This window comes from Papio anubis, chromosome 7, assembly GCF_008728515.1.
Source record: "Papio anubis isolate 15944 chromosome 7, Panubis1.0, whole genome shotgun sequence".
Lineage (NCBI taxonomy): Eukaryota > Metazoa > Chordata > Mammalia > Primates > Cercopithecidae > Papio > Papio anubis.
The window spans coordinates 48,023,686-48,050,072 of NC_044982.1; the positions used below are offsets into that span (position 1 = coordinate 48,023,686).

The 26,387-nt window shown below is 36.6% G+C and overlaps 1 protein-coding gene across 1 annotated transcript in view; it reads right to left on the bottom strand.

The window, feature by feature from the left end:
• The window catches only part of KIAA0586 (KIAA0586 ortholog), a 120,615-nt gene that overhangs the window by 44,571 nt on the left and 49,657 nt on the right, over nt 1–26,387 (bottom strand). The window contains 8 exon segments of the mRNA XM_021941263.2: nt 3,458–3,635; nt 9,852–9,986; nt 11,828–11,904; nt 13,160–13,413; nt 13,940–14,162; nt 14,902–15,061; nt 19,333–19,532; nt 24,429–24,547. Coding sequence (XP_021796955.2) covers nt 3,458–3,635; nt 9,852–9,986; nt 11,828–11,904; nt 13,160–13,413; nt 13,940–14,162; nt 14,902–15,061; nt 19,333–19,532; nt 24,429–24,547 — 1,346 coding nt within the window.

Genomic DNA, 26,387 nt, shown 5'->3' on the forward strand with positions numbered 1-26,387 from the left:
GCAGTGGCTCACACCTGTAATCCCAGCACTTTGGGAGGCTGTGGCAGGTGGATCACTTGAGTTCAGAAGTTTGAGACCAGCCTGGCCAACATGGCAAAACCCCATCTCTATAAAAACATACGAAAATCAGCCAGGCATGGTGGTGTGCATCTGTAGTCCCAGCTACTCAGGAGCTACTTTCTCTCAAAAGAAAAAAAAAAAAAAAAGACAGTATTGTTTCCATCTTGATTGCTTACTTTCTCTTGGGAGATGCCTGCTACCACATCATTTATGGCCCTATGGACTGTTTAACATGGTGAGGAAGTGAAGCCTCTTGCTAAAGGCACATGAGTGAGCTTGGAAAGTGGATCCTACAACCCTAGTCAAGCCTTCAGATGACCTCAGTCCAAGCCATCATCTTGACTGCCACGTCAGGAGAGATCCTGACAACCACCCAGGTAAGCCACTACCGGATTTGTGACTTTCAGAGTTCTGTGAGATAATAAATATTTGTTGCCTTCAGCTGTTAAATGTGGGGTAATTTTGTACATAGCAATATTATTCCCACCTGACACATGAAGAAATTTGGGTTCAGGAACATTAAGTTACTTGACCAAAGATATACAGAGCTGGAATTCAAACCCATTTCGGAAACTCTCAAAGCCTAAACTCTTAGCTATTTTGCTATACTGCCTTACATATGTGCTCAGTCTTATGGTATACCGTGTTACTTTTTTTTCCAATCAAACAAATACCTACAATGTATCTAACATTAAAAATGCACTGTCCTATAGGTAATCTGCTAGGGTTACCAGAAATTTAAGAAAGGACCAGAGAGGCTATCTCCTCAGGGAGTTTATTCTGTAACATTTCAACCAAGTGCCTAGTTGCTCTCAGGTACCTAGTAGCTCTTAAGTACCTAGCAGTTCAAGTGATTTGCGAGAGCCACCTAGTGTTAACTCTGTTTAACTGCATTCTGCACATTTAGCTGGACATAAATGTAAGTCACATTTCATGCTATTTGAATCCTACAAATTTTAAAGAATGTAAAACATTTAATACTCTCATTATGTGTACAAAATGAGAAATGAGGCCAATCTTTACATTTATTCACATGGGAAATTCAGTCTTGAACTTCTCCCAATTCTGAACGATACAAGATATTCATTCATTCAATATGAAACTAAATACTCTAAATTCAGGCTTTTCCTTTTCTGATTTTTGGCAAATCTGCATGCCTCCAGAAGTTTCTTTTCACTTAAGAGAAAGAAGCAATGGACATTTAAAAATCAATAATAAGAATATAGCAGATCCTCATTTATTTGTAAATTACATATTTGCAAATTTACCTACTTGCTAAAATGTATTTATAATCCCCAAATCAATACTTGCAGCACCTTTGTGGTCATTTGTGGACACGTACAGAGTGGTGAAAAACTTAAATTGCCTTATATGCATTTTTCCAGTTGATGCTGAACAAGGATACATTCCACCTTATTTCAGCTCTCATACTGTAAACAAGTGACCTTTTCACAGTATACGTAAAGCTGTGTTTTTCACATTTCATGGTTTTTTTTTTGTTTGTTTTTTGTTTGTTTGTTTTTTGGTGATTTCACTGTTTAAAATGGCCCCTTAGCGCTGAGGTACTGTCTAGTGTTTCTTTTTTTTTTTTTTTGAGACAAAGACTCGCTCTTGTTGCCCAGGCTGGAGTGCAGTGGCGCGATTTCAGCTCACGGCAACCTCTGCCCTCTGCACCTCCCGAGTTCAAGCAATTCTCCTGCCTCAGCTTCCCAAGTAGCTGAGATTACAGGCGCCTGCCACTATGCCTGGCTAATTTTTGCATTTTCAGTAGAGATGAGGTTTCACCATGTTGGCCAGGCTGGTCTTAAACTCCTGACCTCAAGTGATCCGCCCACCCTGGCCTCCCAAAGTGCTGGATTACAGGCGTGAGCCACCGCGCCCGGCCTGTCTAGTGTTTCTAAGCACAAAAAGGCTCTTCTGCTGTGTCTTATGGAGAAAATATATGTGTTAGATAGGCCTCCTTCAGGCACAAGTTACACTGCTGGATAGTTCAATGGCTGTGAGTTCAATATTAATGAATCCAAAATATATATTAATAAGATTTCTTTAAACAGAAACATAAATAAAACCAGGTTATATATTGATCAGTTGATAAAAATGTTATGACCAGAGGCTCACAGAAACCTAATCCTGTATTTATCCTAGGAGCAACGGTTCAATATTTGTTAATATGTTTGTGGTGACCACAGAATATAACAGTCCATAAATGAGAGTCAACTATATATGCTAGCGATTGGTATTCTCTACTCTATCCTTATTTCCAACGTGTCACAACAGAAAGTTTATTTAAATTCTAAAATAGTCCTGAATGCACTAAGTGCTACTGAAATCCATATAGTATAAGGAATAAATGTCTACAGTATTATCTAATTTAACCTTGTCCTAAAGATCTGTTATGTCAGTTTTCATGAATTCGTTATATTTTTCTAGTACATATTAAAATAAATGCATCAGCTGGGCACGGTGGCTCACGCCTGTAATCCCAGCACTTTGGGAGGCTGAGGCGGGCAGAATACCTGAGGTCAGGAGTTTGAGACCAGCCCGGCCAACATAGTGAAACCCTGTCTCTATGAAAACACAAAAATTAGCTGGGCATGGTGGCACATGCCTGTAATCCCACCTACTCAGGAGGCTGAGGCAGCAGAATAGCTTGAACCCGGGAGGCAGGGGTTGCAGTGAGCTGAGATCATGCCATTGCATTCCAGCCTGGGCGACAGAGCAAGACTCCATCTCCAAAAATAAATAAATAAATAAATAAATAAAGTAAAATAAAATAAAATAAAATAAAATAGGCCAGATGCGATGGCTCACACCTGTAATCCCAGCATGTTGGGAGGCCGAGACAGGCGGATCACGAGGTCAGGAGATATAGACCATCCTGGCTAACACGGTGAAACCCCGTCTGTACTAAAAATACAAAAAATTAGCCAGGTGTGGTGGTGGGTGCCTGTAGTCCCAGCTACTCGGGAGGTTGAGGCAGGAGAATGGCGTGAACTCGGGAAGTGGAGCTTGCAGTGAGCCGAGATTGCGCCACTGCACTCCAGCCTGGGTGACAGAGTGAGACTCTGTCTCTAAATAAATAAATACGTAAACAAATAAGCAAATAAAATGAAATAAAAGTATCACAGTTAAAAAGTTTTAAGTGTATGTATGTGTATTACCAAAATTAATTCACATACCACCCAATGGTTCAAGTACCAACATTGATATATGAATCACATTTGGGGAAACACTGCTATATATACTATAAAAAAAGTTATCACCAATCTTTTCAATTATTAAAATCCCTTTTAATAAAGAAATTTTGCAAGCCCCCATCTGAAAATAGGTATACTTTTCTCAACTCAGATTAGGGATGCTACTATGACACATCAAGAAAAAATATTTTGGTGTATACCTGAAACTGCGTCAAAGTGCCGAGATAATGGTTTAGGATCACACTGTTGATCCAAAGATTGTGCATTAGTGACAGGTGGCTGCGTATAGAGAGAATGTCCCATTAAGATGTTCTCTGCTGCCGCTGTTAGCTGGGGTCTTTGTCCTTCACTAAGTTCACCCACACTGTTTTCCAAGTCCTTTAAAAAGTAGAAACAATTGTTAAGACCATTATATTAAAATCAAGTCAACACAGGAAATGTTTGCCAAATATCATGAACAATACCCTTTGACTCCTTGGAAGGTATTTTACAAACTGCCTTCTATGCCACATATACGTTACATGCAAGAAAAGTTCAAGAAGTTAGTCTAATAAGCCTAGTGATAGGCTTTGTTTTCAATATAATAATTTCATATATTTTATGAAATTAACCACTATCTATTTTTCAATTCCACTATCTATTTTTCAAGCGCCAATTAAATAGCAATAAAACACAAAAGAAAAATTATATTACAATTTAAAATACTCAGTGGGGCCAGCACGGTGGCTCATGCCTATAATCCTAACACTTTGGGAGGCCGAAGCGGGTGGATCACTTGAGCTCAGGAGTTCAAGACCAGCCTAGGCAACACGGCAAAACTCCATCTCGACAACAAATACAAAAATTAGCTGGGCATCATAGCACACACCTGTAGTCCCAGCTACTTGGGGGGCTGAGGCAGGAGGTTAGCTTGAACCCAGGAGGCAGAAGCTGCAGTGAGTGAGATTGCACCACTGTACTCCAGCCTGGGTGACAGAGTGAGACCGTGTCAAAAAAGACAAAAGATCAAAACCACTAAATGCTGGTATGCATTACACATTGTTCATACAGCTTAAAGGGGGAATAACAGAAAATTTCTCTCATTCTTCATGAATAAAAATTGCCTCAAGTTTGTTAGTGGAAACTTTATAATTAAACAACTGATGAGAATAATATACTTTAAACAGCATAAAGGTCACCCCATATATCAATAATAAGATTTTTATTAAAGTATAGAGGCCTAGCTCACACCATCCAGCACTTTGGGAGGCCGAGGTGGGCAGATCACAAGGTCAGGAGTTTGAGACCAGCCTGGCCAATATGGTGAAAACCTGCCTCTACTAAAAAAAAAAAAAAAAAAAATTAGCCAAGCGTGGTGGCGGGTACCTATAGTCCCAGCTACCCGGGAGGCTGAGGTAGGAAAATCGCTTGAACCCAGGAGGGAGAGGCTGCAGTGAGCCAGGATCAAGCCACCGCACTCCAGCCTGGGCGACAGAGTGACGCTCTGTCTCAAAAAAAAAAAAAAAAAAGTATAGAGATTATAGAAGACTACTTTACTCATATTTAATAATGTTCTTTTTCCTTGGAAAAATAAAAAATACAAAAAGCACAGAAATTGTTGGCCGGGCATGGTGGGTCACGCCTGTAATCTCAGCACTTTGGGAGGCCGCGGCGAGCAGATCATCTGAGGTTAGAAGTTCCAGACAAGACTGACCAATATGGCAAAAACCCGTCTCTACTAAAAATACAAAATTAGCAGGCGTGGTAGTGCATGCCTGTAATCCCAGCTATTCGAGAGGCTGAAACAGGAGAATCGCTTGAACCCAGGAGGCAGAGGTTGCAGTAAGCCGAGATCCCGCCATTGCACTCCAGCCTGGGCAACAAGAGTGAAACTCTGTCTCAAAAACAAAACAAAACAAAACAAAATTGCTTTAAATGAAATCTATGAAATAAATGAACAACTGAAAAAATATAAGACTCCTATTTTCTTTCTGTATTAAAAAATTATAAATCCTAATCACTAGTACATTTTATGACTTGAGATACTCTAATTAATGAATTTACTAATTAAGAACTGAAGAAAAATTCCAATATCTGAAAGCTCCCATGTTTCTCATTTAAAAGGGGTTTAATTTCAACCAACAAGTGGTTTTTTTTACTAGAATATATGAAGAAATCACTGCTGAAACATCTTTGATGATTCCATTGACTATAAAATAAAATCTAAACTTCTTAGCTCAACATTCAAGATTCTCTTCAATTTGTCTTCATTCTCCTATGTACATCTCTATCTCTCCATATTCTCTTAGCCTGACTCTTCTTTAGGAATACTGATTGCCTCAACATCCTTTAAATTAAAAAATACTGTTTCATAATTAATATGAAATCCCTTGGAGACTCTTGGGCAGTGTTTAGAATGACGGCAATTCTGTTTTCTCCAGAAATTGAGAAATATTTCACAATGCCTATATTACTCTGCCAATCTACAGTAACTTCTCTGTTGCGAATCTGTTTTCTAGGATACTTGTAATTGCTGAACTATTTAACACCTTAAGAATACTCTATGACCCTACTGAAGACTTATCTTGCCTATTTACAAAATGCCCTCATACTCACAAGTATCTCTGAGTTTTGGATTATACTCAGTGCTTAAACTCATGTCAATTTAAGTCAGGCTGCCTATAATACAGAGTAATATACCTAGCCCATCTACATATATGTACAAATTACAGTTTCCCATCAGCCAGCTCTCACTGACCTAATGTCCCTCTGAGCAAGAAGTTTCAAGCACAAAGAAAAGCCACTATTTTCTTAGCAAAACAATATTTTAACTTATAATGTATCACTGTTACTAGTTCTTATTACAAACAAATGTAATAGTCCTTTAGACAGGAAAATATGCAAAATGTCACTGTTAATCTGACTGGCAAAAATTTAAGATTAAAAGCATTATGTGTGACATGGGAAAGGGATCTCATACGTTAGGGCAATTTTTCAGTGCCTACTTAAATTATGAATGCTTATATCTTTGAGCCAGCAATGCCATGCCTTAGTATCTAAATCTAGAAAAATAATTTCTCATGAGTTAAAAAAAAGGATTTTATACCTAGTATAGTTTGATTAGGGAATAACTGGAACCAATCTAAAAATCCTTCAATAGGAGAATAATTAAACTATGGTATACTACATGGTAGGTAAAAAGAATATAGATCTTCAGGATTTATGTTAAATTTTAAAAAGCCTTGCAACTGGCTTTTTAAAATTTAAAATTGCACAACAAAATATATGCACACCTCAAAATTACATACTAAGCCAGAAATGGTGGCTCACACCTATAATCCCGGGACTTTGGAAAGCTGAGGTAGGAGGATCACTTGAGGTCAGAAGTTGGAGATCAGCCTAGGCAACAGAGTGAGACCCCATCTCTACAAAAAATAAAAAATTAGCTAGGCATGGTACGTGCCTATAGTCCCAGCTATTCTGGGGGCTGAGGTGGGAGGATTGCTTGAGTCCAAGAGTTCGAGGCTGCAGTGAGCTGACTGAGCCACTGCACTCCAGCATGAACAACAGACTGAAACTCTGTCTCAAAAAAATTCATACATATATATACACACACACATATACATATACACGAATATATTTTTATGCATATACAAATGGTTAATGCTTAGAAAAAGATCTGGAGAAAATAGAATTCTAACTTCTGCATTGCTGGTCTAGCCAGGACAGCACAATAACATAGGCTGACAGCTCTCAAAATCAACACTGGAGTAACTACAGAGATTCTGAGAACTAAAGTAAAAGCTGTGAAAACCCACTGGAAAGACAGTCAGTTAACTTAAACTGGTGTGTGTGGAAAGAAAGGGGCTGCATCCTAGGGAAGAGGCTGTGTGGAGGAGCTTCGTGACAGGAATGACTGGAGAAAAGTGCTTGTTTCTTCCTCCATTAATTTGAGATCACTGCTTGCCCCTCAACCATAAAAGTCTTCTTGTCAACAACCCCAGCTGCAAATGCTGGCGCCCCAGAGTAATATCAGGGAACATGAAGGCCTAGCTATGGTGACAACTATAGATGAAATCTGTCCAGAAGCCCATCCGTGGGCATTCATTCCATCACCTTCTTCCCCTCCAAACCCCAGGACTAGCGGATTATAAACCCTCTCAAAGCAACTTCTTCCTAAGGGCTTAAAGACACAATAATCACCAGAAGAGCTATATAGTGGAGTAACAGCAAACAGCAGGGACAGTGACCAAGGGTGGCTCTGTGCTGCCTGAGGCTCTCTTCCCTAGGGCTCTCTCCTCCCCTCTTCTTCAACTCTCTGAAACAGACCATGGACTGGTTTTATCCTTACCCAAATTCTCAGACAGAATAGTTGATCCCATCAGTGAAATATGAACTCACAGGTCAAAAGAACCAGATACCTGAGAAGTCAATAAGTTTAAAAAAGAAAAAAAAACAGACAACAAAGTGAATGATATTAATCAGACAGACAGACATACAGTAGGCGATAAGAAAATACATTAAAATGCAAAGCAAAAAAAAAAAAGAAAACAAGAATGTCAAGTATGAAAAATACAATAAATGGGATAAACAGTATGGTAGAGAACAAATTAATAATTAGCAGATCAGATTGGGGAGCTCTCCCAGAATGGAGAAGAAAAGAAAGAGATAGAAAATTTAAGGTATAAAAATAGAAACAGAAGTGTCAATATCTAGAAATAAGAGTTTGGGAGGCGGGGGAGGGGTGGAAATGAAAGGGAGAAAGAAATAATGAAGATAAATCTCCCAGCATCTAAAAGATAAAAAGGTCCGATAAAATTGAACAAATAAAACAGATATTAGTGATTTCCAAAAAGAAAACTGGGATTAGTCAGTGGAATTTATAAATTATGCAGACACTTCTGCTATTTGCCACCTCTTTTTGTACAATTTGCTTGTCTCATTCTCTCTCCCTCCTTCCCTCTCCCTCTTTCTCTCTCCTTTCCCCGCATACATGCACTTTCTCTCTCTCCCGTCCCTTCTTTCTCTCTCTCAACTTACTGGTTTCGATACTAAGCACCTTAGTTTCTGCAGCTATGAGAGTACGTTTTTGAATTTAGCAACACAGACATCACAACTAATATTTTTCCGGTGAAATCAATTTTTGGTCTGTTGCTAACTAAAGTTACAGAAAATTTAATTATTTTAAATTTAGAAGGAATATGTTAAGGAATATGTTAAGCTTTCATTTTTTCCCATTACTAAATTCTATATCTTCTCTTATCTTTCCTAATCATTTAAAGTTTTAAGAATAAAAATAGGAAATAAAACCAACCATCTCCTTGGGCCCTATATAGTCTTTAGATCTCCAGCTCATCTAAAGCCAGTTGACATTTGTTCATGCAAAGACAACCAGATATGATAGAAACAGCACTATAGATCAAGAATCCTAGTCCCAGCTCCATCATTAACCAGTCTGAATGACAATGTTGTATATTTCTACCTGGAATTTCCTTAAGCACCTTAAATTTGATGTGTATATCAAACTCATTACTTTCCCCACAAAATCTGGCACTCTTCTCTCTGCACTTCTAAGCCAACAACTCTACAATCACCTACCCAGGCTCCCAAGGTAGGAACTTCAAGATTATCCTTAAAAAAAAGCTTCTTTACCTCTCTCAACCAGTGACCAATTACTGTCAATCCTATGCCCTTAAATTGAAATCTCTCTCCTCACTATTTCTGCTGTAACTGTCTTTGTTCATATTATCATTCTCTCTTGCTGGGTCTACTACAGTGGTGTTCTGACAGATCCCCCATGTCTCCCTCATTTGTTTATGGCTTCATACTCCTTCCTAAGGCAACTCCCTTGCCCAAAAACCTTCATGGGCTCCACAGTGCCCAAGCCTTCACATGGCCTAAATAAAATGTTCTTTATGATCATCTGGTTCAATCTACTTCTCCACACATATCTGATTATTTATCTAAAGTTCTAGCCACACAGAAATTTTCAATACTTTCCAAATATGCTTTAATATTTCTTGGCTCTCATCCCTTAACAAATGATATTTCTGCTTCTGAAATGCCCTTCCCCCCTTTCATTGCTGCCTGCAAAGTCCTACTCCATCTTTAAAGACTGACATCAATGTAATATTGTGTATGAAGTGTCACCTAACTTCAAGCAGAGTCTTTTCTCCTGTGTGTTCATATAGTACTTGTAAATACAGCTGTTTGATCAGTTATTGCACTGTTGAATAATTACTTGTGTAAGCCCTTATCTTCCTTCATGACTGTAAGCTGCTTAAAGGTAGGGGTCATGTCTTATTTATCTTTGCATCTTTTCCCAGGTTGTGTCTGGCATATAACGGATACTCAATAAATAATTGCATAATGAATGAATAATCCTCACAAAGCTTTAGCTTTTTTAGCTGTAGAATAAGGTGGTTGGAACAGATGGTCTAAATTCCTTTCAGTTATAAAACTCTACAGTTCTATGACTCCAAGTTAAAGTTGCTATAACACTGACCCTTGAAAAAAACAAAATACTAGCATGCTTTAACTAGTAGTAAGAATATTTTAATTTTTTTCCTGTATTTATATCTAACCAAAAAAAAAGTCATTAAAGTTAAAAAGTACCTCTGAATGACAGACTGCTTGCTGTGAAACTGCTGACTCCTGGTTTTGTTTAGCAAGAACAGAAAGAATTGCATCTGCATGAAATTTTTTATGGGAAATCCTAATCACTTGCCCTTCACTAGGAGGATCATCCTCCTAAAAGAAACATAAAGACAATTAACAAAAATAAATTATTTCGAACAATTGCATTTTTCTCAATTTAAGATTAATAAAAACTTAGCAGTCATGAAATGACGGTATTAGCATTTTTGGAAAGGAGATGAACTCTTTATTTTCATCCAGTTCTCATTTCCATTTGTCTATAATAAAAGCCCTCTACCTTTGCCTCAAATATAAACCACAGTATAATTCGGTAACACGTAAACTAGAGATTATAAAAACATAAAAATTAAACCGTCTGTCCCATGCAGTTGAGCTACTATGAATCTTAAATGTTTTTTACGATATCACTGTTTTTGGGTCACAGCCTCCTCTTCATATTTCTGCAGTAAAGTAATGCCACAGTGTGGCAATGGGGGCAAAGCGTTGTAATGCTGCAACCTGGACCACAAGCAAAAATGAAAAACTGCAGAAGTATGGTATGGCAGCGATAGACCTCAATGTCCCTTTGCCTTTAGGCTGACATCTGGCTTACTTGGTGAGGGCGTTGGTATTGAAGACCCTCACTGGAGCACCCTGTATAGGCTTCTTCGTGCCTAAAAATAGGCTCGTCTCAACAATGAGGAACAGTGTGGGCCTCAGAGTCCAACAAAGGAGATTATCTTGTAAATACAGGTATTAACATGATTTTAAATTATAAGTACCTATTCCCTAGCTATGTATAGATAAATGCCAACTGGTACATGACTTCAAGTTATTTGGGGTTTTTCCAGATTGTACTTTTGTATTTGACTTTATTATGAATTTGTAGCATATGTGATTTAGGCATAGTAAAAATATCAAAATTAGAATTTACTTTCAAATGTAGAAAAACAGAAACAAGTTATAATTTAGTCTTGGTTCGATTTAGCTATTTACTTTAAATACATTTAAACATGCTTTGCCACTTGAAAAAGTTCAAAGAAGAGAAAAATGCTATCACAGTACACTAAATAGGCCAAATGTTAGTAATGCTTCTCTGAAAATAAAGATATCTCATTTATGCCTTCTTCCCATATTATTTCATAAAAGTGATTGCTGTGCTCTCTTCACAATTAACTCAAGCAATTACTTGCAATAAATAATTACTGTTTAAAAATTGTTTCATTAAAATCTTATCAAAAAACTTATTAATGAAGTATTTTCATAGGCCTATGTGAAATAACTTAAAAAAATAGCAACAACGCTTTAAAAAGATGTAAATAAATATAGATGATAGTTGAGTACAATTATCTTTCCTTGCTTAGGTTGTTTAAATGTATATAAAGTAAAGATTTCTATTCCTTAATGGTTTTTTCGAAAGAAAATTCTTACTATCATTTCTATATATTTATATATAATGTGATATTTTTAAATACCAACTTTTGCTTCTACAGAGATAGACAAAAACTAGAAAGGGTTAGCATCCCAGACCTCATTTTTCTTTTTAAGCTATTAAATTTAAACATTTATTAGCACAAAGAATCATAATCATGGTTAGGGAAAAATAACAAATGTATTATAAGAGAGTTGGTTGAAATAGGTAAGATCCTGCTTAAATATTGTAAAGACAACATACAGAGGTAACAATTTGCAATCAGCTAGATTTCATTACCTAATTACATTAAATGTATTTTTTTTTTCCTAGAGCCACAGGGGTGAATAATAACTTTTTTTCATTCTCACAATTATAAGATTATATAATGAAATGTGCAAGAAGCCCTAAATTATTTCACGGTTATTTTACTAAATTTTGTATCTATAACTCAAAAAATTGAGAAAAAACCTGATCAATGGCAACCAATTCATAAAGATATTCTTCTTATCAGAATTCCGTGTTGGAGTCGATTGTTACTTACCATTTCAACAGCATCATGCAGAGTGCTGGATAAGCTATCATTAAGGTTTGTCAGGTACAGTCCTACATCTTCTAAAACTAGAAATTAAAATATAAAAATTTAGAAAAAAAAAAAGAAACACAAATTTAGTAAATAATCTGACCATAAAGCCATAGCATATTAGATTCAAAATTATACTGCAATGGAAATATTGGCAAAGTTTATAAACAAGTAATTCACAAACTACTCAATCTTACCAGCTTTTTAAAAGTACAACTTATAACAAAGATGAGAATTTTGTTTAACCTACCAGTTTGTTAGAAATTAAAAACTATAAATATCAATTGTAGTTATGAAATTGAGAAACGGGTATTCTCATATACTGTTGATATAATTAAAACAGATTAAGAGCTAAAAATCCTTTCTAGAACTTAAAAGAAAAAAAAATCCTTTCTAGAGAACATGTTGTTGATACATCTTTAAAGTAGACTCAGCAATCTCACTTTAAGGTATGTATTCTAAGGAAGAGACCAGATAAGTGTACCAAAAATATATATACATGAAAGGATGGTAATTAGAGAGTTGTGTATAGACTGAAAGCATTGAAAACAATCTAAATGCCCTCTATTAAGGGAGTAAATAGACTAAACAGCCATAAAAGAAAAATAAGAAAACTATGGAGTCATATTAAAAGATATCCACAATACATTATTAGGAAAAAAAAATTCAGGTTTCAGGCTGTGTGTGGTGGTTCAGGCCTGTAATTCCAGCCCTTTGGGAGGCCAAGGCGGGTGGATCACTTGAGCTCAGATGTCTGAGACCAACCTGGGCAAAATGGCGAAACCTCATCTCTACAAAAAAATATAAAAGTTAGCCGGGCATGGTGGCACATGCCTGTAGTCCCAGTTACTCAGAAGGCTGAGGTGGGAGTATTGCTTGCGCCCGGGAAGTTGAGGCTGCAGTGAACCATGCTCACGCCACTGCACTCTAGCTTGGATGACAGAGTAAGAACCTATCTCAAAAAAAAAAAAAAAAATTCAGGTTTCAAAACAATATGCATAATAAGATCCTATTTTTAAAGGTAAACATACATCCATAGACAAAAAAGACTGGAAAGGTCTACCCAAAACCATTAATAGTGATATTATTTCTGGAGGGTGGGATTATGAGGAAGATTTTACTTTCTGAAGTTAAGACTCAGAAAAGTTAACTAAATTGCATTGAGTCCCCCATTCTTTCTACTGTACCGTGTTAAATCTTGAAAGTTAAGTAAAAATATTTTAAACAGGAAAGTATTACTTAGGGGATTACCATAATCTAACAAGTGAAATCAATTAATACAAATTAACTTACTCTTGGGGGCCAATTTTTGACCACAGCTAAATAAAATCTCTCCTTCAGAGACGGGTTTATCTAAAGTTTCAGTTTCAGTGACAGTAACACTCAGTGTGCTCTCCAGTGTTGATGAATCAGAACCTGGCATCTGTGAGGGGGAAGGGGCCTTGGTGCCAGCAGGAAATGGCATAAAGGAAACTCGCTCTGGAGGTGGAGGCTGAGCAGGGAAATCCATACTCTCTGGTTCTTCATCCTTAGCCACAGACATTACACTAAGAAAATAAACACATATTTTGAGCTTGTTAGGTCACTGAAGGCCTGTATTCATTTTGATATTAAAAATAGACTTGAAGACTATGTCTCCTTTAGCGAAATATTTTCTTAAATCTGCACTACTATAATTAACAAGATTTTAAAAAATTGTTTTCATGCTTTAATCATAGGCCATCTTGACAGCTCTTCCAGACATCAAATAAATCTACATAGAGATATATAAAAATATAAAAGTTAACTGATGATAGTAAATAATGACCCACAATAGTGAGAAATTGTTTTCTATTTTATTAACAATGTAATAGATACCTTTATTTCTATCTGTTTCAAACCTTTTAAGAAAAAAGGTGAAGGTATAATTTGATAATTTTTCAAAACTCAAAATTTATGAAAGTTCTTTCTTTCAAAGTGTAAGGTAGTCTGTGGTTTATAAAGCTTTGTATAGTATTTCTATGTTTTCAATGGATTACATAAGTCAAATGTAAGTTGAAATGTACAGTTACTAGTGAGTATGTTCTCATTTACATAGCTCTTGGATGAAGTTCTTCTTGAGGTGAGTTAGGGTTCTCTTCTTCCAGTGGCAGGTCTCCATCACCCCATGGCTTGGGAAGCTCTGGGCTTGATACCTTCAATTTATCAACGGAAATATCTGACAAAGTTGGGGTAAAAACTGCCACCGCTGGAGGAGGTGTAGTAGTAGGGGTAACCGTTGGAGTTTTAACAAGCATGATGGCAGGCATATCATCTCCTAAAGATTTAAAAAAAAAAAAAAGACAGAAAAAGATAGTAGTCAGTAAAGAACTCCATAGGATGGCACGATACATTGCTTCAGATATCCTTTACCATTTTAGCACACAAATAATGGCAATTATAATTAATAATAATAATGACAATGGTGGTAGCCATTAATGTGAAAATTCCTACATTTAATAAAGCATTAAAAAATACCTTGAGAAGATATCATTTTTAATACTTAAAGTAGTCTAAGCATCTATTCAATTGTATACTTTTTTTTTTTTTTGAGACAGAGCCTCACTCTATCACCCAGGGTGGAGTGCAATGGTGCGATATCGGCTAACTGCAACCTCTGCCTCCTGGGATCAAGCAATTCTCCTGCCTCAGCCTCCTGAGTAGCTGGGATTACAGGCACATGCCACCACGCCTGGCTAATTTTTGTATTTTTAGTAGACAGGGGTTTCACCATGTTGGTCAGGCTGGTCTCAAACTCCTGACCTCGTGATCCACCTGCCTCAGCCTCCCAAACTGCTGGGATTACAGGTGTGAGCCACCATGCCTGGCCTCAATTACGGATTTAAAGAAGTTGCAATCAATTCCTAAATTTCCTTGCGAGAAAAAATGATTTAGTAAAACCTAGTAAGCAACAAGTATATATACAATAATCTCAAAAAGCATCTTATAAGACAATCATGAAACTGTATTTAATAGTTGCTAATATTAAAACTGAGTTATAGAAATAAAGTTTCTACCTTTTTCAGCATATATTTCTTTCACAGGAAAAGCCATATCATGATCTGAATCACAGGGAGAAGAATCTGGAGTCTTTACCAACACACACTCCTTAGTAGGTGATGAAGGTGAGCAAGGAGGCGTAGGCTGTGGAGTAGCCAGTGGGGTACACACTCTTGCCTAAAATAAATTAATACAAGAAGATAAACTGTGTTTATAATCACCCAAATAAAAGTAATTTGAAATAATAACATGAACTCATTCATAGGCTACATATAATTTAAATTGATGGTGGGGTTAAGTACCCTACCTCTTGAACCTCTACCTGTTAGTCTACAACTGGCCTGCAGAAAGTCGCAGGCAATTGAAATAACTCTGCCTCTGAAGTGGTCTCCACAGAATTCTAAGGCACCCTCTTTTAAAATAGAGAAGAGGTAATTTACATTCCTACCAACAGTGTATAAACATTCCCTTTTCTCTGCAGCCTCACTAGCATCTGTTGGTTTGTATTTTGTTGTTATTAGTTTGTTTTTAAAATTTTTAATTTTTAATTTTTGTGGGTACATAGCAAGTGTATATATTTATGGCGATCTGGTTTTTTTTCTGACTTTTTAATAATAGCCATTCTGACTGAAATGGTATCTCACTGTGGTTTTAATTTGCATTTTTCTGATGATTAGTGATGATGAGCATTTTTTCATATGTTTGTTGACGGCTTGTATGTTTTCTTTTGAGACCATACTGGGTATATACCCCAAGGATCATTATACCAAAAAGACACATGCACTCATAAGTTCATTGCCACACTATTCACAACAGCAAAGATGTGGAGTCAACCTAGGAGCCCATCAATGGGGGACTGAATAAAGAAAATGTGGTATACATACATCATGGAATACCACACAGCCATAAAAAAGAACAAAATCACGTTATTTGCAGCAACATGGATGGAGCTGGAGGCCATAATTCTGAACAAACTGAGGAAGAAAAAAAACAAATACCACATGTTTTCACTTATAAGTGAGAGCTAAACCAGCACACATAGACATAAACATGAGAACAGTAGACACTGTGGACTATGATGGCAGGGGGCAGGAGGGAAGAAGGGGGGAATGGGTTGAAAAACTACTTTTGGGTACTATGCTCCCTATCTGGGTCCAATATATCCATATAACAGTCCTACACATGTACCCCCTATACCTAAAATAAAAGCTGAAATTTTAAAAATAAAGAAGACAGAAAGATTAAACAGACAAAGCTGAAGATCAAACCCAATTACAAACATGAAGGAAAGGCATAAAACAGAAAGGAAGCATTTTAACTGATTGACAAGATACCAAACAAAAAATCAGCCTTTTGGAACACACAAAAAACTGAGTATATAAAAAGTAATGGAAGGATAAGAAAAAGTGGGAGTTAGGGAGAAGCGAAGACAGCAGGGAGATGGAAAGTACTGGAGAAGGAAAAATGTAACAATTTAATATTAATTTGTTGAATAGGTAATCATTCAAATGGTTCAAACTTCAAAAGGTACAAAAGGATAGTGAAAATTAAGTGTCTCTCCTGCTCTTGTCCTTTCTACCTAGAGCCCTTCCTCAGAGTTATCAAATAATCTTGACTTCAGTCATTTCATGTGTATGATATATGGATATATCTATGGACTAAGTTCCCAGAAGTGGGACTGCTCAGTTAAAGAACTAATTATGTTTTTAACTTGAATAGATATTGCCAGCTTTCCTGCTACAGGATTTTACTATTTTACACTACCACCAGAAGGTAGGAAAATGACAACTTCCCCCAGAATTATAAAACTTTTAGAGTTTTGCCTATTTGACAAGTAAAAATTGCATTTCAATAACTTGTTTTCTTATTATCTATGAGGTTGATCATCTTCATCTTTTTATATGTACATGGGTGATTTGTATTTCTTCTATGTGTATGAACTGTCTGCTCTTGTCCTCTGACCATTTTAAAAATGCATTATTTGGGCCAGGCACGGTGGCTCACGCCTGTACTTCCAGCACTTTTGGAGGCTGAGACAGGTAGATCATGAGGTCAGGAGTTCGAGACCGCCTGGCTAACATGGTGAACCCTCGCTTCTACTAAAAATGCAAAAATTAGCTGGGTGTGGTGGCGGGCAACCGTAATCCCAGCTACTTAGGAGACTGAGGCGGGAGAATCATTTGAACCTGGGAGGCAGAGGTTGCAGTGAGCCGAGACAGCACCACTGCACTCCAGCCTGGGCGACATGAGCGAAACTCCGTCTTAAAAAAAAAAAAAAAAAATATATATATATATATATAAAAAATATATAATTTGACTTTTTCTTCATTCTAAAAAGTCTTTATATAAGGTGATTATGCTTTATTTATTCTGTATTATGGGTTGCAAATTAAGATGCAATTTAAAACCATGACGCATATTAGAATTTCTATAGCATTGCTTAATAATTAGTGTACTCTTAGCCTTCATTTTAAAATGAAAGAAGTACACTACGTCTTTTTTTCTTCTTGACTGCATAAACATAGAGCATGGAAGTGTTGTTTTCAAATATAACACTATATTTAATATATATAACTCAGCATGATTAAAGAATCCAAAGGTATTCTTCTAGTATTGGTAATGGATAATAAAAATGATAAACTATTAGTAACTGAGTATTTATTTACCAAGTTCTAGGCACTAGATTAAGCTCTGTCCATATATCATCTCACTTAATCTTCCACAAAACTTTGGCTAAGAAAACAGTACCATAAAGATGTCAATCCTTCTTAAATGAAACCAGTCAAAATTGGTTTAATTCCCACTGAAATCTCAACAATATTTTTTATAGAACTTAAGAACTAACTTTAAAATATATGTAAGAGATTAAAAGGCCAAGAAAAGCCATGACAATTCTGAAGATAAGAGTGATAAGTCGCAGGCTGGGAGTAGTGCTTGCCCTACTAGATATTCAGTAAGCAGATTTTGGCAAAGCCATGGTCATTTAAACTAAGTATTCTATCTTTATTACAGAGATAAAACTAAAGTAGTGGAGCTTGGAATTCAAATTCCAAGTTTTACCAACCCCAAAGTCCAAGCTCTTTACCCTGGTTTTCCCACATTTTCTCATCCAATCACCCTCCTGAAAATATATGCAATACATAGGCAAAAAGCAAACCAAAGTAATTGGCATAGAAAAAACCATAACCCTGACCACATCTGTACTGCATATATTCCCAATGAGCTCATAAAGCACAGATCAAAACTACAGATCAAATCTTTGGCACACTAATCACATTATACCACAACAATCTCTACAAAAGTAAAATACAGTATATAACTTTATGTTTATACATAGAATGATGTTTAAATGTTTCACGTATGTAAAATGATGTCCTTGTGATCTATAGGATCAGAAGTAACTACAGTTTTAAATAGCTGGTAATACAGAGTAAATTTTGGCTTCGTATAATAGATTATAAATTCTTTTTAACACAACTAAGGTTGATTAAACAAGCAATAAAAGTTCCTGAAATGTATTTTCTCTTAAAGATTAAAAATATCAGTTTATATAATAACGCAAAGCAATATATGATCCTTGGCTATATCTTGATTTAAAAAAACTATAAAGGATATTTTTGAAACAATTAGGGAAATCTAAATATAGTCTCTATATTCTATATTATTAACATGTCAGTGTTAAATTTGGGGGGTCTGATAATGTTTGGTTATGTAAGAAAGCAACTTGTTCTGTGGTGATACTGCTGATGCTTCTGAGGTAAAGTGTTATGATGTCTGTAACTTTCAAATGGTTTTTAAAGGATATATAATACATAGCAGATATAAAGAGATTTTTATAAGTGTGCCAAAATATTATCAATCAATAAATATGAATGACCCTTGAATAAGTAACTAAATAAAAACATAGGTTTGAACTGCAAGAGGCCAATCATACAAATTTCGTTTTTTCAACCAAATGTGGATCAAAAACAGTATTCATGAGATAAGAAATGCATATATATAGAGGGCTGATGTTTTATATTCTTCAGTTTTACAGGGCCAACTATGAGACTTGAGTATGCAAGGACTGGCCAATTTTCCATGTATACCAATAACTGTATAGGTAAAGGGTGTACAGATGTTCATTGTATCATATTTTCAACTATTGTATAGATTTAAAAGTTTTTAAAATAAAATGCTGGGGGAAATGTTACTTTAATCATAGCAACAAGGAATAAAATTCTACCACAAGTTGGGCATGGTGGCTGGTGCCTGTAATCCCAGCTACTGAGGAGGCTGAGGCAGGAGGATCACTTAAGCCCAGAAGTTCAAGACCAGCCAGGGCAATATATAAAGACCATGTCTCTAAAAATGATAATATTTCTACCACAAACCATGATCTTACAGTATGTGCTTAAAATTCATCTATTTTACTATTCTTCAATAAATGTATCCAAAATTCCCCATACCGGCAAATATGTTTCATTTGTTGAAGCATCCCCAGAAACACCTGTAGCAACAGGACCTTGCTTCTTTGCTTCTCTGTCACCCAGCATGACCTCAATGGTCTCAGCAAGGGCTTCGTTCACAAAATGGTTAATCATGTCTGAGTTCACAGGAACACCAGCATCAACAAAAAGCTGGAGGGCGCCACTGCTTGTTCCTTCCACTAAAAGTAAAAAAAAATCAGAATGAGTGGGCAAGAAACATGCTTGCAATTCAAACTTTCATTATTATTATCATTATTATTATTATTATTACTTTTCTTGAGATGGAGTCTCACTCTGTCACCCAGGATGGAGTGCAGTGACATGATTTTGGCTCACTGCAACCGCCACCTCCCAGGTTCAAGCGATTCTCCTGCCTCAGCCTCCTGAACAGCTGGGACTACAGGCATGTGCTACCATGCCTGGCTAATTTTTGTATTTTTAGTAGAGATGGGGGTTTCGCCATGTTGGCCAGGCTGGTCTTGAACTCCTGACATCAGGTGATCTACCTGCCTCGGCCTCCCAAAGTGCTGGGATTATAGACGACAGCCAACGCCTGGACCAAACTTTCATTCTTAAAAGTTCAGAGATGCCAATATATGTGTATGGAGGTGAGTGGGGGAGGGTGGAAAGAGGAATAAAAATGAAAATACAAACATATCTACTTATTATGAAAAAGACTAAGTGGACAACTTACATAACAAATATTCTCTGTAAATAAAAAAAGGGAGATGAAAATTTACTTAGGTGGCCTCTTCTCCACTACTATAGAATTTAGTGATAAAAATGGGCACATTAAATGCCCTCATCTGAATACAACTCACATTTCTAAGAGTATAACAAGAGGAAACTCTGTGACAGATCTCGACTAAAACAAAAGAATGCACTAAATATGAAGGCAAATCTCCCTTCCTTCTAGTTTCAAATACATCAGTTATTAACATCTACTGCAGTTGAGGTGCTTGTTATCATATGTCCTATAGGTATATTAATTTCTGAATGGGTTGTACTTTCCACTTACATTAATGTACATCAAATTAAGTAAAACTTCCTGAATAGACTTTACTTGACTTAAAGTAGTGATATTTATAAAGCTCCATGTGGAAAATAAGTGGATACTAATCTGTACAACCTGATGGAGATGTGACCTCATCAAAGAGTACTCCTTAAGTAATACAACTATAGTAACAATATCCAGAATTCCCTAAAAAGTGGGTAGAAGTGTAGTGGGATCACTTGTTGATGGGGTAAGTAACAGCAATTTGCTCTTGAGTTACCATAGCAGAGACTATCACGATCCCAAATTTATATTCAACAATATATGTTGATACATCTCCTTTTTAGTTTCCATAATTCACTCTTTGAGCATGGCCAAAAATCAGAACATCTTTTTTATAAGGCCCAAAATCCCTACCCAGACACTGGCAAAACAAAAGCAAACACAAATCTTTTACAGGGAAGAAAACAGGATCTAAATACCCAATTTGTAAATTGTCTGATTTTCACCAGGAAAACAATTTTCTCATAAATTTGTTGTTCATTTTTGTCCTTCCCTCAAAGATGAGATGATAAAGAAAACCAGGATAGTAACAACAGAAGGCATGTGAGCTATGCTAAACAGGACAAATTAACCAAATGCAACAACAAACTCTATGAAGCTGGGATATAGGGTATGGCTGAGTGGGGAATGAAGAAGAATAAAGCAAAGAAAATAGAGCAAATAATAACTCCAAGGCTTTAGAGATTATGCGTGCTGGGAGAATTGTGATATCAAAAATGAGAAGCATTTTAGACATACTAAGGATGAGATGCCAGGGGAGCATCAAGCAGAATATTCACCAACCAGCAGAACTGCAAGTTGTCGGCCCAAATACATGGCTTAGGGTTCATCAACTGACACAGGATAACTAATGTCAGGAGGAAACTGGAAAAAACAGAAAAGAGGGCAAACCATGGGAACTAGTGAAATAAATGTATTCAAGTAGCAGAAAATAAAATGAGAAAATGAAGGTCTTAAAGAAGTTTAAAAAAAAAAAAAACAAGAGGAAGAATAACAGAATGAAGTTTAAGAAGCCAACACCAAGAGAAAAGTTTAAGAATCAGAGATGGTCAATAGTGCCTATGCTTGAGCCATCCACTAAAACAAGGATTTGAAAAAGGATTTGAAGCATTTTTGACAAGCAAATGCTGTGCAAAAGGAGTTTCCTGAAGGAGAGGGCAAAAGAAGGCCAACCCATAAGGACTAAAGAGGAAGTGGGTAATGAGAAATTAAAGTGGTGAATATAGACTCTGAAGTCTAGGATTCGGGCTGTTAAAGGATAGTCTACGAGGGAGAAAGAATAGCTTATCCTGAGGCTGGAAAGAAGAAAAAAAGTAGAGATAATGGTAAACAGGAATGAAAAAAAAAAAAAAACCAACAAAGTTAGAAAAACTTTCACTATCCGATTTCAAGTCTTACTATTAAATTACAGTAATCAATAAGTATGGTATTAGTATAACTTGCAGGTGAATGGGATAGGATACAAAGCCCAAAAACAAGATACACACATACATAACCAACTGATGCTCAACCAAGGTGTTAAGGTAGTTCAATGGAGTAAGGATAATCTTTTCAACAAATGATACTACTACAACAGCTGGAAATCCATATGCCAAAAAACACCCAAACAAAAAAGAACTTGATCCTTACTTCACACCATAAAACTTAACTCAAAATAAACTAAAACCTAAATGTGTAATCTAAAACCATACATCTTCTAGAAGAAAACATAGAAAACTATCTTAGTGATCTTGGGTTAGCAAAGTTTTTTTAAAAACAGCATGCAAAAATCCCTACAAACTACTAGAAAAAAACCTGATAAATTAGTCTTCTTCAAAATCAATCTTTTTGTCTTCAAAATATAATGCTGAGAAAACAAAAAGGCAAAACACAAAGTAGAAGAAAATATTTACAAAACATATCCAATGAAGGACTTGTATCCAGAATAGATAAAAAAACTTCATACTCAGTAATATGAAGACACAACTCAAACTTAAAAATGGTCAAAAGATTTAAAAAGATTTCACCAAAGTAAATATACAGATGGCAAATAAACACATTAAAAAGTTGTACATCATTAGTAATTATACTACTCAGTTATTAGTACAGTTAGGGAAATACCTCCACATATGTTCAGAAATGGCGAGAATTATAAACACTGACAACACCAAGTCACCAAGTGTTGGGGAGGATATGGAGCAACTAAAGTCGCATACACTGCTGGGTGGAATGCAAAATAGTATACTCACTTTTGGAAATGTTTAGCAGTTTCTTATAAAGTTAAACATTTACTTATCATATGACCAAGCAAAATTAAAAGATTTCTACACAAACATTTGCTTACAAATGTTCGTAGCAGCTTTATTCATAATAGCCAAAAACTGAAAAGACTATGAACGTCCATCAACTGGTAAATGGATTGACAAATTATGGTATATCTATACATTATAGTATTACTACATGCAATAGCATGATTGTCAAAATATTGTGCTAATAAAAGAAGCCAGCCAACAACGGGCTACATATTGCATGATTACATATGTATGAAATTCTAGAAAAGGTAAAAATACAGTAATAGAAAGCAGGTCAGTGTTGTTTGAGGCCAGTGGGCATGAGTGAGGTTTAGGAATTGACTGCAAAATAGCATAACGAAGCTTTTGGAGAAGACAGAAATGTTTTTCTATCTCATGATTATGTGGCTAATACATAGCTGTGTGAACTTGTCAAAACTTGTCAAACTGGGCCAGGTGCAGTGACTCACTCTTGTAATCCCAGTGCTTTTGGAGGCTGAGGCAGGAGGACCACTTGAGGCCAGGAGTTTGAGATTAGCCTGGGCAATATAGCAAGACCTCATCTCTACAAAATGTGCTGATTGATTGACTGAGATAGAGTCTCGCTTTATTGCCCAGGCTGGAGTGCAGTGACATGATCTTGGCTCACTGCAACCTCCACCTCCTGGGTTCAATCAATTCTCCTGTCTCAGCTTCCGGAGTAGCTGGAATTATAGGTGTGTGCCACCATACCCAGCTGATTTTTGTATTTTTCATAGAGACAGGGTTTCACCATATTGGCCAGGCTGATCTTGAACTCCTCACCTCAGGTGATCTGCCCTCCTTGGCCTACCAAAGTGCTGGGATTACAGGCGTGAGCCACTGTGCCTGGCCCCAAAATTATTTTTAGCTGGGCATGGTGGTGCATACCTATGGTCCTAATTACTTGGGAGGCTGAGGCAGGAGAGTTGCTTGAGCCCAGGAGTTAGAGGTTACAGTGGGTTATGATCATGTCACTGCAGTCCAGGCTCTAGCCTAGATGACAGAAGGAGACTCTGGCTCTAATTAAAACAAACAAACAAAAAACTTGTCAAACTGTACACTTAGAAGTGGTGACTTTTATGGCAAGTAAACTTACCTCAAAAAAACAACAAGGAGGTGGAAAGGAAGAAAAATATGAGGAAGAGGGAGAAGGAAAAAATGGGGAAGAGAAGGGGGAGAAGAAAAGGAAAAGGGGGAAGGAGAAAAAGAAGAAGAAGAAAAGAAAAAAAATGGAGAAGAGAAAGGGGGAGAAGAGGAGGGAAGGAAGGAAGGAAAAAAAAGAATGGCATAGGCTCCATAAAGAAAGGCTCATTTTAACCATTCAATGAATAATTAAACTCTTGTTGGGTTTCAGGCAAGGACTAGGCACAAAAGGAGAAACATCCTTAAATCCTAAGTAATTTATAATCTAAAGGGTGAGACAGATATGGAAACCAACTTTAATATAATCTGATAATTACTATAACAAAAATATGTACAAAGTACTATGGGGATAACAGAGATTTGGGGTGGGAGGTATGAAGAGTGGTTTAATAATCTGAAAGCTGCAATATGAAATAAGAGGATGAGAGAGAACTAACCATCACCAAAGAAGTACTAGGAAGTAAGGTTAGAAGAACTTACCTTTTGTTACTGGAGAATTTACTTGACCTCTGGAATATATAAATCCACAATGAACTAAAGCTTTTGTCTTTTAATAAAAACAAAAAAGATTCCATTTCACTTACCAAGGTCAGAAGTCAGTGGGTCACTTGTCTCACTGACTGAAACACTGATATTAGGTGCAATCTGTTGCTGGATTGGAAAGAGCCCAGAGATAATTCTTGACATTATTTCTTGCTCTACCCTGAGGGGATGGTGGGGTAGATAAAAGTTAAGATTCCTCAATTTGATTGAAATGTAAAAAATGTCAGACATACCACCCTTAAAAATAACCTTTATCAATGTCACAAACGTGTTGGTGTGAAAGCAGTCATTCTGAAAGTTAAATCTAGAAGAAAAAAAATAAAATGGGCTGGGCATCATGGCGCACACCTGTAATCTCACCACTTTGGGAGGCCACGTTGGGCAGATTGCTTGAGCTCAGGAGTTCAAGATCATCCTGGGAAACAGGGCAAAACACTGTCTCTACAAAAAATACAAAAATTAGCTGGGCATGGTGGTACGTTCCTGTAGTCCCAGCTGCTCAGAAGGCTGAGGTGGGAGGATGGCTTGAGCCCAGGAGGTCGAGGCTGCAGTGAGCCATGATCACACTATGCACTACAGCCTAGGCAATAGAGTGAGACTCTGTCTCAAAAAAAAAAAAGTGCCTCTGAAGAAGATAAACCACAGTAAACAGAATCTCCTTGTGGGAGAGAGTTTATGAAATCAAATTAAAATCTTCCAGATTAGTCTAATGAAAAGCTTAAAAGAACTCCTAAACTCAAAATAAGACTTGGACCAATGACTGTCTGGCATATCATGTACCTAAACTGTTTGATTTCCACTCTGAGCGCACACATAAAAACCATGTAAGATCAGAGCTAGAAAAGAAGTCTAGCTGCCCTCTCTTCAAGGCAATACACATATAGGCTATATTATAGGTAGTTTTCCTCTTAAAATGTAAAGAAAAAATCTATTTCCAAGGTCATCTTCAGGAAGGAAAAGGGGAACAGGAGGCTTCTAGAACATTTCTTTACTGCAACTAATAGACTTCTTAAAAATTATTATATAAATAATATAATAGGCGTTCATTGTAGAAAATTTAGAAAATACCTAAGAGTTTAAAAAATTGATAAAGCTTGCCTATAATCCTAGGTTCAGGGACAAACACAGTCAATTTGGTATACATGCTTTATCAAACTTTCGTTTTATGCACACTTTTTTGTTTTGTTTTGCTTTGTTTTGAGACAGAGTCTCACTCTTTCACCCAGTCTAGAGTACAGTGGCGAAGTCTCAGCTCACTGCAACCTTCACCTCCCAGTCTGGAGGTTCTCCTGTCTCAGTCTCCCGAGTAGCTGAGACCACAGGTGTGCGCCATCGCACCTGTCTAATTTTTGTATTTTTTTTTTTCAGTAGTGACGGGGTTTCACCATGTTTGTCAGGCTGGTCTCGAACTCCTCACTTCAGGTGACCCACTCGCCTTGGCCTCTGGAAGTGCTGGGATTACAGGCGTGAGCCACTGCACCGGCTGTATACTTACTTTTGAGTAAAGTCTTGTAAACTGGGGTTACATTGTTAGTATCCTGCTTCGTTTATATGCCAGTACATTATTAATGTCTTTTTATATCACTAAATTTATTCTAAACCTAATTTTCATAATTATATTAATATTCAGCCGTTTTACTTATTCCATAACTTCCTTAAGGTTTCTTACAAGTAAAAATACAAATAATAGAGTTCATTTCATATTCATATGTAACAAGTTACATTTGTTATTGTAATATGTAACAAGAGTAACATATTACAACTTGTTATCAGAATGTAACAAACCTGAACAGTGCCTTTTTTGTAGTGCTAGGTATTATATGGCCTAGTGTAGCCGTCCCAACCTTTTTGGCATCAGGGATTGGTTTTGTGGAAGACAATTTTTCCACAGACCAGGGCAGGGGTGGTGGGGTGGGGGTGGGGGCATGGATTTGGGATGAAACTGTTTCAGCTCAGATCATCAGGCATTAGATTCTCATAGGGAACATGCAACCTAGATC